The sequence below is a fragment of the Anomaloglossus baeobatrachus genome, chromosome 1 (assembly GCF_048569485.1).
Source record: "Anomaloglossus baeobatrachus isolate aAnoBae1 chromosome 1, aAnoBae1.hap1, whole genome shotgun sequence".
Lineage (NCBI taxonomy): Eukaryota > Metazoa > Chordata > Amphibia > Anura > Aromobatidae > Anomaloglossus > Anomaloglossus baeobatrachus.
In genome coordinates, this window is record NC_134353.1 from 759,823,791 (window position 1) to 759,838,277 (window position 14,487).

The 14,487-nt window shown below is 43.4% G+C and overlaps 1 protein-coding gene across 6 annotated transcripts in view; it reads right to left on the bottom strand.

The window, feature by feature from the left end:
* NOS1 (nitric oxide synthase 1) overlaps nt 1-14,487 on the bottom strand; it is a 672,503-nt gene that overhangs the window by 41,811 nt on the left and 616,205 nt on the right. For all 6 annotated transcript variants that reach the window (XM_075324076.1, XM_075324084.1, XM_075324068.1 and 3 more), the window contains exons 18-19: nt 8,424-8,598; nt 4,543-4,681 (exon numbers count right to left, since the gene is read on the bottom strand). In XM_075324076.1, the coding sequence (XP_075180191.1) occupies nt 4,543-4,681; nt 8,424-8,598 (314 nt within the window). The remainder of the gene's footprint in view (nt 1-4,542; nt 4,682-8,423; nt 8,599-14,487) is intronic.

Genomic DNA, 14,487 nt, shown 5'->3' on the forward strand with positions numbered 1-14,487 from the left:
TGCATTACTTTACATTTATCAACATTAAATCTCATTTGCCAAGTATCTGCCCATTCTGACATCTTATCCAGATCTTTTTGTAATATTGTACTATCCAGGTCAGTTTTTAATATCCTACATAGTTTGGTGTCATCGGCAAAGACTGACACTGTACTATCAATCCCATCCACAAGGTCATTAATAAAGAGAGTAAAAAGAATCGATCCAAGCACAGATCCCTGCGGCACCCCACTGCTGACTATAGCCCATTTAGAGAATGTACCATTTATGACTACTCTTTGTTTCCTATCTTTTAGCCAATTCCTTACCCAGTTGCATATTGTGTCCCCTAGTCCTTGCTTCTGGAGCTTTAGTATAAGGCTATTATGTGGTACAGTATCAAATGCCTTTGCAAAGTCCAAATAAATCACATCAGCTGCATTACCAATATCCAGGTTTGAACTTACCCCTCATAGAACCCCAACAGGTTGGTTAGACACGACTTATTTTTCATGAATCCATGCTGTTTGTCAGTTATTATATTATTTTCTGCAATATATTTTTGCATGTCATCCCTTAAAATGCCCTCAAAAACTTTGCATACTACTGATGTCAGGCTTACTGGACGGTAGTTGCCTGGATCTACCCTCTTACCTTTCTTAAATATCGGTACCACATCAGCAATCCTCCAATCCTGAGGCACCAACCCTGTTACAAGTGAGTCTAAAAAGATGAGATACAGCGGTCTGTCGATTACGGAGCTCAATTCCCTCAATATTCGTGGATGAATGCCATCTGGCCCTGGGGATTTGTCAATGTTTAATTTACTCAGACGTAGGCGTACTTCATCTTGTGTTAAATTAATTATATCGGGTGGTGGCAAAATGATATTTCTGGAGTAGGGAATTGTGACACCCTGGCCAGGCCAGGTAGTCACAGATAGGCCCCTGCACTACACCTTTCCCTCACAGGTGACATCAGCCAACCTTAAAACCCTAGTCACCCCCCTCCGGGCTAGATGGACACACCAGGGGGTGGAACCAGGCGGTTGGAAGACGTCTACCAAGTAGTCTAGACAGCCCGGGGGCGGGAAAGTAAACAGTTCAGTCTAGATTCTGTTAGAGTTCAAGTTGAAGAGGAGTGTGGGCTGGAGCTGTTTGCACCTCCAGCAGAGACAAATACCCCAAATTGAATGGCGCCAGGGTAGGAGCCCTGGTGCCTTTGGCTAGGAGGCAGACGGCGGTCTCCGTCTGCAGGAGCCGGGAAGACGGATTGGTGGAACCGAGGTGGACCGGGGCCCGCCGGTACCAACCTGGGGAACCGACTCGGAAACCGGAGCACACAGGGGGATACTCAGACCCTGAAGCTAGGTTCAGAAACGACTGGAACTGGTTAATTAACTGAATGAGGCCAGGACTAGAGGTCCTGTCCCACCCAAAGTCCCGATTGAAGGCAACAGCCCACCGAGGGGGATAACAGGCCACCGCCAGGGCTCAGAGATTCCACGGGCCAGCGTCTGCGGGCAAGGGCTCCTTAGGCCACATCCAGCTGGGAGCGAACTCCTGAAGTTGCAAGCACAGGCAGTCCACCATCACACAAAAGTGCAGGAGAAAGACAGAGACCATGAGCCGGGTGGGGGACCAGAGCACAGCCGGCTGCGGGCACCGACCACCTTCACCTTGGTTTACCAGAGACTCGTGTGTTTTCTTCATAGTGAGTACACCAGTACCCTACGGTCGCCCATCTCCCTGCACCAGCGAATCCCAACGGGTCCCGGAGCCACCATCCCTGCCCACATAGGGGTTAACAACTTGCTGTACAACATCTCCCCCCAGATGCCCCGTAATTGCAGCGGTGGTGTCCAAACTCACCACATACCGTGGGTGGCGTCACGCACCTAGTACGGCTCAGCCCGTACATATACGTCCTACATCCACCACCCCCAAACCCTTTTCATTCGGAGTGTCCGTGAGATCCCCCGGGTCCAGAGACCCTCGAGCCACCTACCGGAAGGCCCGGACCCGAGCGGCGGCAGGCTGTTGGTACGGGGGCGGCACAGAATGCCACATCTCTTCCTGAATTAGATAAACTGTGGCATCCTGTCCCTGCTGCAACCCTGTCCCATACCAGCTGTGCCCATTTTGTCAAAGTTGGGATAAACTTGAATTAATATGTCAAATGTCGCTAAATAAGTCCAAGTTGCACCTAAATTTAGCTGCTCTTCAAAGCTTTTACTCCAGAATTCTGTGGTGGAAGCTTTGATGAATCATGTCCTATGTCTACGAATGATGTTTCGTTAAAAGAATATTTACCGGTTACTCGTTCGTTCATCACCTGGTGACACTGAACATATATTGCCAGGTTGACCAACTATAATGGAAAATATGGATGAAAAGGGGCATGACTGTTGGAATTATTATTTTTTGTTAAACTTTCATTCAACCAGCAACTTGGTATAATCTAATGTGTATGAGGGGCTTTACAAAACAGCTCTTAGTTTTGGATTTTAGAGGGCAGTTTTAAGTGTGGAAACCCCTCTATGATGACCAAATGTCATAATTTGGCATGATCAAATAACTGTAGCACACAATTAGCATAAATAAGAAATACTTGTGAAATATTTACTGAAAATATGAGTCATTATGACTGAGAAAAATAGCTTTAGGCACTGATTACACTGGCACCATTGGATCGGTTTTAATAGGATCTATTATAAAAATAATAGCACAGATCATAATTGATCCAATTTACTAACAATAAGTTCATCAGGTTTTTCCAGATTTCCCTTTTCTTTCTCTTGTAGATACAGTAGATACAGTGCCTTGCGAAAGTATTCGGCTCCCTTGAATTTTTCAACCTTTTCCCACATTTCAGGCTTCAAACATAAAGATAAAAATTTTAATGTTATGGTGAAGAATCAACAACAAGTGGGACACAATTGTGAAGTTGAACGAACATTATTGCTTGTTTTAAACGTTTTTAAAAAATAAATAAATGAAAAGTGGGACGTGCAATATTATTCGTCCGCTTTAAGTTAATACTTTGTAGCGCCATCTTTTGCTCCGATCACAGCTGCAAGTCGCTTGGGGTATGTCTCCATCAGTTTTGCACATCCAGAGACTGAAATTCTTGCCCATTCTTCCTTTGCAAACAGCTGGAGCTGAGTGAGGTTGGATGGAGAGTGTTTGTGAACAGCAGTTTTCAGCTCTTTCCACAGATTCTCATTTGGATTCAGGTCTGGACTTTGACTTGGCCATTCTAACACCTGGATACGTTTATTTGTGAACCATTTTATTGTAGATTTTGCTTTATGTTTGGGGTCATTGTCTTGTTGGAAGACAAATCTCCGTCCCAGCCTCAGATCTTTTGCAGACTCTAACAGGTTTTCTTCAAGAATGGTCCTGTATTTGGCTCCTTAATTTTAACCATCTTCCCTGTCCCTGCTGAAGAAAAGCAGGCCCAAACCATGATGCTTGATGCTGCCACCAACATGTTTGACAGTGGGGATGGTGTGTTCAGGGTGATGAACTGTGTTGCTTTTACGCCAAACATATCGTTTGGCATTGTGCCCAAATAGTTCAATTTTGGTTTCATCTGACCAGAGCTCCTTCTTCCACATGTTTGGTGTGTCTCCCAAGGTGGCTTGTGGCAAACCTTAAACAACACTTTTTAAGGATACATTTGAGAACTGGCTTTCTCCTTGCCACTCTTCCATAAAGGCTAGATTTGTGCAGTGTACGACTGATTGTTGTCCTATGGACAGACTCTCCCACCTCAGCTATAGGTATCTACAGCTCATCCAGACTGATCATGGGCCTCTTTGCCGCATCTCTGATCAGTCTTCTTCTTGTTTGAGATGAAAGTTTGGAGGGACGACCGGGCCTTAATAGATTTGCAGTGTATGATGCTCCTTCCATTTCAATATGATTGCTTGCACAGTGCTCCTTGGGATCTTTAAAGTTTTGGAAATCTGTTTGTAAACAAATCCGGCTCTTAACATCTCCACAACAGTATCACGGACCTGCCTGTTGTGTTCCTTGGTCTTGATGATGCTATTTGCGCTTTAAACAGAACACTGAGACTATCACAGAGCAGGTGCATTTATACGGAGGCTTGATTAAGCACAAGTGGCTTATATTTATCATCATCAGTCATTTAGGACAACATTGGATCATTCAGAGATCCTCAATGAACTTCTCGAATGAGTTTGCTGCACTGAAAGTAAAGGAAATGAATAACATTGCACGTCCCACTTTTCAGTTATTTCATTTTTAAAAATGTTTAAAATAAGCAATACATTTTGTTCAACTTCACAATTGTGTCCCACTTGTTTATTCTTCACCATAACATTAAAGTTTTTATCTTTATGTTTGAAGCCTGAAATGTGGGAAAAGGTTGAAAAATTCAAGCGGGGCGAATACTTTCGCAAGGCACTGTATATCACTGCCTTTCAGGAGTAACAGAAGCCTTTCAGAATAGAACCATAGTATAGAACCATAACTAGAACCTAATACTATAAACTGGATAGTATTCATGATTAAAAATTAAATTCAGCTTTCATACCTTGCGTGAGCTCTGGAGCCTCAGCCACGAAGCTGATCCGGTACTTGCTCCTCTTCCAGCTTCGGTCATTACTAATCAGGGAATTGTTCGCTTTTTCAATATTTACATCATCTCCCACACAAAAGACATCACAGGCAGCCTGTGTACAACATAGGTAAAAAGTAATCTATTTTATTCCAAGCAACATACTACCAAAAAACGTGTGAAAACTCCCAGTGGTGGTATTACGCTGCTAGCTCAGAGGTTTCTGCCATCTGATCAGGAGTCTTAGCATAAACTTAAGACACAAGATTTTTTTATCGTGTATTTTTTTTTATTTGTTCCTACTTGCTGCAAGAAAACATTACATAAACTTTATGTCTTTACTTTGTGTAAGTTTACATGAATTGTATGTGTTAACTTATGGTATAGGTGTAAGTCTAGAAATCTAATCCTGGTGTTAAATTATCAAGTTTTAAAGGCTAGATAACCTTTTTCATTTGGTTTAAGTCATCTTAAAGGAGTTTTCCACTACTTGAACAACAACCTTCTCAATCATTATATTTCCCCCATGTAAAATAATAACAAATCTACACTCAACTCTTGTGCTAGCACCATTCCAGTGATTTTGATGCCTGGTCTCCTTTAGATAAAACTGACATTCGGAGGAAGTCAGAGAACAACATCAGCTCTCACTTCTTCCATGTGTCAGTTTTGTCCAAAAGAAGTGAGAGTGAAGTGGCCACTGACTGGTTGCAGGACTCATGTGACCTTAACATTGTCACACAAGCCCTTGGAGACCATGTGCAGACATCAATGCACTGGAGGTGAGTATAGGCTGTTTTCCATAGTGATTGAGAAGGAGTTGTTCAAGTAGTGGGCAACTTTTTGAAGATAAGCAGTCACCAATATTAAATAATCTGTAGCAAATTAATGTCAACCACCCACGATCAAGAAACAAATGGGGACGGCACCACCATGAATAAATAGGTTACCCCTGATGAAGCCACACATGGTGGCGTAACGCGTGGGGCAGGCGCACCCACACTTCCTCCCTCACTATTTACTTATCTGGTATTGTATTGGCTCTCTTTGATCTGTACCATATTTATGTTAGTCCTACATTTAGTGACTGTATTGCTGTATACTGGTGATGTGTTGCTGGTGATGTGTTTGGTGATGTATTGCTGTATACTGTTCTTTGGTACTGTTATTTTTGAGCCTATGTGATTTGTTCCATCTGCATTATTTCATGAGGTTTTAGTGGTGATGTGTCAATCTGCTCATGGGTGGATCACCCCTTTGATCTTTCCCATTTTTAAGTGTTCTTAATAATATTTCTTTGTGTTATTAATAAACTTTTTCACACTTTTTGCATGCAACAAGGGACTCCTCTTGCTTCATTCCATTATTCTGGATTTTCCAGTACATGTTTGGTGTAGTTGTGCCCACTCTTTCCCATGTGTTGTGTTCTAACCACCCACGATCAGCTGTTTAAAGAATGCCACAGTCTCCTCAGTGCTTACATTGCTAACATGCTGTTTGTGCCTGCACCATATTATTCTTAGAAACTGTTCAAGATATTTCTGCATTATCTTATTCACTTCAATAGAGAACAATACTTCAAAGACCACTAGGTACATCAGTGGACTCCAGTGGCATAATATTGATCTGTAAAAGGCTGGTTTACCCCTTTAAGTTTCACCCTAAGCAAAGTAATGATAGACATGCAAGGACTTAAAGCGTTATTTTTATTTTCTTGCTTCTGGAGCACATCACTCCACAGCCTCCTGACGTCATGCTTATAGGGAGGTGGTGTGCTCTTTAAAGTTGACAGTTTGGGCCAGCGGCATGGCCGAGCCTGAATTGTGCATCATCCTGTGCTGCAAGACGAGGCAGCTTTGCCTATGCAGCATCTGAGAAGCCCAGGACCAGTTAAGCTTTCCAGATCACTATGACCAGCAGCAGAGCAGCACTTGCTAGATTTTATGCAAAAAGCTTGGAAGCGCTGCACTCCTTGCCTTGGAAATCATCTACTTCTTATAAAAAATATCTTTTTATCTAGGTTACCACAATCTCTGCAAACTGTAAAATTAAAAGCACTTCTATTCCAGATAACAGGGAGGATTTTTAATAAAAGGTAACTAGCAAAGTGTCTGTTTTTAAGAGCACTTTGAAACTGTATCTGTTTTATGATTTTGAGAAAACGCTTTTAAATATTAAATGAAAAATATTGATTACTTTGCAGAAACTAGAATGATATGTAAAGATTCGAGTAGATCAGAATAATAAAAAAAGATATGAACAAAAATATCCATATTTTCTATAGACACATTATTAGAGTATTTTATCTTTAAACCCAATATGGTGCAATTTAGGATTAGGTATTTCCATTGTGAATTGTGAGACTGCCACCATACATAAAGGCACTTATGACAAACAATGATTTCCTGATGAGGTAAACTTTCTAGCATTGGTTTGCTCTGCCTGCTACATCCATACTAACTACTACAGTTGATCTAAGAACCTCTGATGTTAGAGGAATAATCACGGTCACTTTGTCTAATCTGAAGCTGAGCAAAAATAACTAAAGGTCCAGTCACACTAAGCAACTTACCAGCGATCCCAACAACGATAGGGATCGCTGGTAAGTTGCTAGGAGGTTGCTGGTGAGATGTCACACTGCGACGCTCCAGCGATCCCACCAGCAACCTGACCTGGCAGGGATCGCTGGAGCGTCGCTACACAAGTTGCTGGTGAGCTCACCAGTGACCAGCCCCCAGCGCCGCGTGGAAGATGCTGCGCTTGGTAACTAAGGTAAATATCGGGTAACCATCCCGATATTTACCTTGGTTACCACCGCACGGAGCTACACGTGCAGAGAGCAGGGAGCAGCGCACACTGAGCGCTGGCTCCCTGCTCTCCTAGTTACAGCACACATCGGGTTAATTAACCCGATGTGTGCTGCAGCTAAATGTGCACAGAGCAGGGAGCAGCGCACAATGCTTAGCGCTGGCTCCTTGCTCTCCTAGTTACAGCACACATCGGGTTAATTAACCCGATGTGTGCTGCAGCTAAATGTGCACAGAGCAGGGAGCAGCGCACACTGCTTAGCACTGGCTCCCTGCTCTCCTAGTTACAGCACACATCGGGTTAATTAACCCGATGTGTGCTGCAGCTAAATGTGCATAGAGCAGGGAGCAGTGCACACTGAGCGCTGGCTCCTTGCTCTCCTAGTTACAGCACACATCGGGTTAATTAACCCGATGTGTGCTGCAGCTACATGTGCACAGAGCAGGAGCCGGCACTGACAGTGAGAGCGGAGGAGGCTGGTAACAAAGGTAAATATCGGGTAACCAAGGACAGGGCTTCTTGGTTACCCGATGTTTACTGTGGTTACCAGCCTCCGCAGAAGCCGGCTCCTGCTGCCTGCACATTTAGTTGTTGCTGTCTCGCTGTCACACACAGCGATCTGTGCTTCACAGCAGGACAGCAACAACTAAAAAATGGCCCAGGACATTCAGCAACAACCAACGACCTCACAGCAGGGGCCGGGTTGTTGCTGGATGTCACACACAGCAACATCACTAGCAACATCGCTGCTATGTCACAAAAGTTGTTCGTTAGCAGCGATGTTGCTAGCGATGTTGCTTAGTGTGACGGGGCCTTAAGTCTTGTTAAGAAATAAGAGGCATATCAGATAGCCCATTGGCAAAAAAGCTTAAGGGTCAAGGGTCTTGTATTAACAGAATAGTGTATACATTGCTTTTTCTGTATGCTGGCCATATAGGATAACCTTTTAATGGGCATTTAAAAAGTCATTTTGAATCTATTCATATATTCAATAAATTCCACCATAAACACCATAGCTGTGTTAGCTAGCTATTAGATAACACTATTACCTTGAATACTTTTTTTGCCCACGTTCGGAAAGATTCCTCTTGTCCACATAGTTCATCTCCCTCCCCCATTTTTAAAATTCGTTCTCCCCCCATCTCTTCTAGCAGGGTATCCACAGCTCGGGCAAAGGCACAGAAATGAGGGTAAGCTCTTGAACCAAGTCCAAAGACTGAGAATCTAGAGTAGGATAAAAACAAGTAAAAACACAAACTATAATACTGTATTGGCTTCTAGACAATCTGTTGGCACATTATTACTTAGGGAAGTTCCATTTGTAATTGTGTGCTGACAGATTCCCTTTTAAATACATTGAAAAAAGGTCAAATTGATCTACATGTGAGAAATATTATATAGTATAAGTCATATATATGTACTTTTTATATAAACCAGTTTCCAAGTTGCTATCCAGGCAGCTATTACACTAAGGCGGGCTTTGCACACTACGACATTGCAGGTGCGATGTCGGTGGGGTCAAATCGAAAGTGATGCACATCCAGCGTCGCAGTCGATATCGTAGTGTGCAAATCCTTTTTGATACGATTAATGAGCGCAAAAGCGTCGTTATCATATCATCGGTGTAGGGTCCAACATTTCCATAATGCCGGTGCAGCGACAGGTACGATGTTGTTTCTCGTTCCTGCGGCCGCACACATCGCTGTGTATGAAGCTGCAGGAGCGAGGAACATCTCCTACCTGCGTTCCGGCTGCAATGCGGAAGGACGGAGGTGGGCGGGATGGTTACATCCTGCTCATCTCCGCCCCTCCGCTGCTATTGGTCGCCTGCCATGTGATGTCGCTGTGACGCTGCACGACCCGCCCCCTTAGGAAGGAGGCAGTTCGCTGGCCAGAGCGACGTCGCGGGGCAGGTAAGTGCATGTGAAGCCGGCGTAGTGATAATATTCGCTACGCCTGCAATCACAAGATATCGCTGCTGCGACAGGGGCGGGGACTATCACGCTTGACATTGCAGCATCGGCTTGTGATGTCGCAGCGTGCAAAGTACCCCTGAGTGTGTTCTCTCAAGATAAACTTTGGTGGCATATTTGAAGAATTGAAGAATGGCCATTGCCAGGAGGTGATGTAACAACATCATAGCCTCTTCTGTCATCTCCATTCTGCTTTTTTTTTTTTTTCTAGGAGGCTACATGTTTGGCGATTGACTAGAATGGGGTAACATCAAGGAGAGGTAGACAAGAGCTGATAAGTGACTAAGCTGGTCATTTGCAGTGGGCGTTATTAAAGAGGTGGTTCACTACTTTCACTACTTAGTTTTCCAAGCTACATCGATGTAAAGTTGAGACAAAGCTTCTCTCAAATACATTGTGCTGGCAATAGTGCCTGTGAGCAGTGCTATTGCGGTCCACTCATCCCCATCGCATGACCCCGGAGATCCGGTAATGTCAGGTCAACTGCCACTTGACCTGACATGACCACGGCCGGCCCCAGGTGTCCGTCAGTGACTGGGCTTGGGTCGGCGTTTCATCGCTCGTCACAGGTCAGCATCACTCCTGCTTGCGGTGCTCTGCAGTGAAGGAGAGAGCATGGGGATGCTGGGCTGTGATGCTGGGCTGTGACGCTAGGGTGTGATGAGCGCTGAAATGTCGCCCACAGACCAGTCACTCACAGAGACTGGGTCCGGCCTCTGTGGTGTCAGATCAACTGGAAATTGACAACCCTGAACATCAAAGGTCACGATGCCCGGGGTCACATGATAGGGATGAGTGGACCGCAATAGTGCCGCTCACAGGCACTATTGGCAACACAAGGTATTTGAGAGAAGCCTTGTTTCTCAACGTTATGTTGATGTGGCCAGTAATACTAACTAGTTAACCACCCATTTAAGATTCGCTGCTGGTGATTGAAAATCGGTGGCATATTTCACAAAATAGCAAACTCAATAACATCTCATTTACTCTCTTGTTATGCAAACTTTTATAAATGTAAATTTTGTTATGGGGAAATTAAAATTTGCTATAATTTATCAATTGTGAATACTGTAAATAGACCTAAATAAGACCTTTCACCAAATTCCCTCTGTTGAACAGGACACACCATGTAATAGTGGTTGCAGAGCAGAATGAAACTTGATTTTTATTTTTTTTCTTAATTTCCTTTCCATTGGTCTAAATATTTGCACATAAAAAAAGTTAACGCATTAGGTGCCAAATACTTTAAATCCAAGTGGGAGTTATCAGACAGTTTTCATTGGGCGTGTACTTCTTCTCCCTGTATGATGCTGACAAATCATAAGCAGGGAGCAACACTCACACAATAGAACATGCCAAACCATAGCTTATAGCAGGTTTCTCAGTATGTGAGATGTATAATGTCAGACAATCCTGATGTCCTTGGTCTAATCTCTGCCGTTAGTCAGTAGGGAGGCAAAGTGCACCTTACTTTAGTGGAGTCACATTGCAAATCCTACCAATGCATAGAAAACAAGGATCTGACATTGCTCACTGTTCACACTGAGGTGGTGACCACATACGACAATATATACTTGATAGTAGTTATACAGCTCAGGAGCTACTCAACATGGAAAAAGTCCACTTGTACATCGGAGAGTAGTAAAGGGGACACTCACCACTTTGCATAAAAGTTTATTTGTTGACACAAAATTAGCTAACAGCCATTTACTCTGATCTTCGCGATTTGGCTCTTGGCCAACTTTGTCTCAACAATTCCTGTTATCCTAGTGGAACCACAAAAAAAAGACTTTTATGCACAGTGCTTAGTGCTTCATTTACTACTCTCCTACTTTACTAACTCTTCCATCAACTCTGCTGTAGTGCCCATTGTCCCCATGCTACCTGTCTGGAGAACTGTCCGTAATCATACTTATGTATGTTGTGCTCCAGTAGCTCCTAATGACAGCTCTGATCTCACTGCAGTATGAGTACAAGTTGCTTCAGCAAAACAGACATTAGTGTGATTATATTCCACATACTAAACCTGCTCTAAGCTATGGTGGAGCTGTGTTTTTTCTCTGGAGTGTTGCTGCCTCCATATGCTTAGTCAGTATGTGGGATGAGAAGAAGTCCACGCCTTCAGTGAAAACTCTCTGTTAACACCCACTTGGAGTTAACAAATGTTAACTCATTCGGTGCCAAATACTTTGATTGCAAACATCTCCACAATGGAGAGACAAAATAAAAACAAAAACATGAGTGGAACTTACAGAAAAAAACTATAATAATAATAATAATATTTATTCAGCGCTATTAATACCACACAGCTTTACATACATTGGCAACACTGTCCCCATTGGGGCTCACAATCTAAATTCCCTATCTGTATGTTTTTGGAGTGTGGGAGGAAACCGGAGAACCCGGAGGAAACCACGCAAACAGAGGGAGAACATACAAACTCCTTGCAGATGGTGTCCTTGGTGGGATTTGAACCCTGGGACCCCAGCGCTGCAAGACTGCAGTGCTAACCACTGAACCACCATTAAAATATTGACACCTGTTGTTTAGTTTGGAGATCCTCCTGGTTTTGGAATACAAATACTAATGAAATACTGATCAGAAATACTGATGTTTGAATGAGGCCCAAGTGTCATGAGAAAAAATACACACACTTACATGGCTTGACATGCTATCAATGAGATTATTAATGGTAGTATGAGGAACGTTCTGCCACACTGAATGTATTTAGGCTTGCAAATCATCAAGATCAGCTGCTGGCAGCTCCCTTTGCAAGTGTCAACCAATGACATCCTATTGGTAGTCACGGGCAAACGCGGACTGTAAAATACAGAATCCGTGCCGGATACCTAGTATTTGTGCAATGACCCCAGTGTTCTCAGGGAACTCCATGCAACTATCTGGAAAAATAAATAAAATAGGGAATAAGGCAGGACCGTTATGCTTGCTGAGTCGCCCGCATGGCTGTAACACTACTTCTGTGGCTGCTGATTACCCTCATACATATTCACTGCTTCCCCCGCCCACTGGTGTCCCATGCTTGGAATCACACACACACTGTGTCTATAGTGGTGTAAAAATAAAAAAATAAATTGGTGTAGGGTCCCCCATATTATGATACCCAGTACAGATAAAGCATACGGTTATAGGCTGCAGACTCCAGCCGTGTGCTTATCTTGGCTGTATATCAAAATAAGAGAGACCCCAGGTGGCTTTATTTCAAATTATTTAAATATATAGTTTTTAAAAACCGGAGTGCTGTCCCCCCAATTTTGATACCCAGCTATGATAAAGTTGACAGCTGTAGCTGGTATTTTCAAGCTGAGGCGATCCACGGTTATTGGCCCCCAGTCTAAACATAGCAACGCGCATCCACAAAAAATTGTTGCATCCATTAGATGCAACAATCCCGGCACTCTACCCAGCCCTGGTGTGGTAGCAGTCAGGGTAATAACAGGTGTTAATGTTTGGCAAAAAAATGCGGTTTTCTCCCAGAAGATGCAGGTCTGTGATCTCAGTTCACCTGAAGTGAGGTCACTGAGTTCAATGAGGTCACCTGAGGTCAGTTTTTACCTGCAGTCACAGGTGGGGTATCGTGGGAATCTCCATCTGTGACCGCAAATAAACTGAGTGATGCCACCGCTCACAGCTGCGGCTCAGTCAGTCTCTGCCTGAGGCCACAGTGTTTGGACATGTTCTGTGTCCGTGCGCTGTAACTTCAGTATGTAGCAGAGCAGGAATCATCATGGGATCTTGTGTGAATTACGTTGCATCTGGGTATTTGAGGTTAATAAGAGATGTTCTTATAGATGCCTCCCATTACTAATCTAGGGCTTAGTGGCAGATATGAGCTGTCATTAGCCCCTTGTATTACCCCAATTGCTAGTGCACCAGGGCAATCAGGATGAGCTGACTAAAGTGCCTGGATTGTGGCTGGAGTGTGGGGGAATAACCATGGATCTCTCCAGCCTGAGAATACCAGCCCCCAGCTGTTGGCTTCATCATGTATCAAAATTGGGGGGACCGCACGCCATTTTTTTTAAAATTATTTATTAAAATAATTTTAAATAAAGCCGCATGTGATCCCTCTTATTTTGATAGAAAGTCAAGATAAGCACATGGCTGGGGGCTGCAGCCTGTAGCCATATGCTTTATCTGTGCTGAATATCATAATATGGGGGGCTCTATGCCAATTTTTTTATTTAATTATTTTTACACCATTATAGACTCGCAGATAGCGTGTGTGATTCCAAGCAGTTAGACATGCTGCCACACACGGTGAGGGTGCGGTCTGACTGCAGCCAATCTCAGTTGCCAGTACTGCCGATGGATGGGAAAGCAGTGAATATGTATGAGGGTTTTGAGCGGCCCTGGAAGTAGTGTTACAGCCTTGAGGTAGACTCGGCAAGTATAATGCGTCTGCTCTAATAACTCTAACCTTTTCCATCACCATTTTAAACCAAAATATGTGGGTCCCCATAGACTTATATGCAGATCAGCTTCTTGGCATGTATCAGCAATTAATGGTCCCGAATATCGGTGGGTTAGCCGATCACTACCTATTTGTGCTCGATGGATGACAAGTGCAATGACATAGCAGACCATGGTAGTATGCTTAGAAAATGCAGGCTGCTCACAGTAACATGCCACTCTATAGTGAATAAATCAAAATGTTTTGAATATGCTGCCCCCAATTAATCAAGATTGAATCACAAGCTTCTAACAAGCGGCATACACCTCTATGTGCCATGCCACAAATCTTATACCACTCCCTGACTTGTGTAAATTCCCTTTCATAAGTAACTCTACATTTCATCATGTATTAGACGAGCCTTGGCGTCATGCCCCTGGCGCATCTTTGCTCCTCCTATTTTGACATAGCCAGAAGAAAATGGCATGAAAACACTAAAATTGCAGAAGTTTTGTGCAGCTCTGAGTTGCGCCCAAATTTTGGAACTTTCCAAAGCAATTTACACCTCAATTCTTGGCAACATTGCTTTGATAAATCAGGGCCGCTGTTTCCATTTTTTCATCATTTACATATCATTAACATATCTATACTGTGATTCCAGAATCACATGACTTTTCCTTCTTGGTGCTGTAATTTCAATGTTGAGGAGTGTAGGTATTTGTAAAAGAA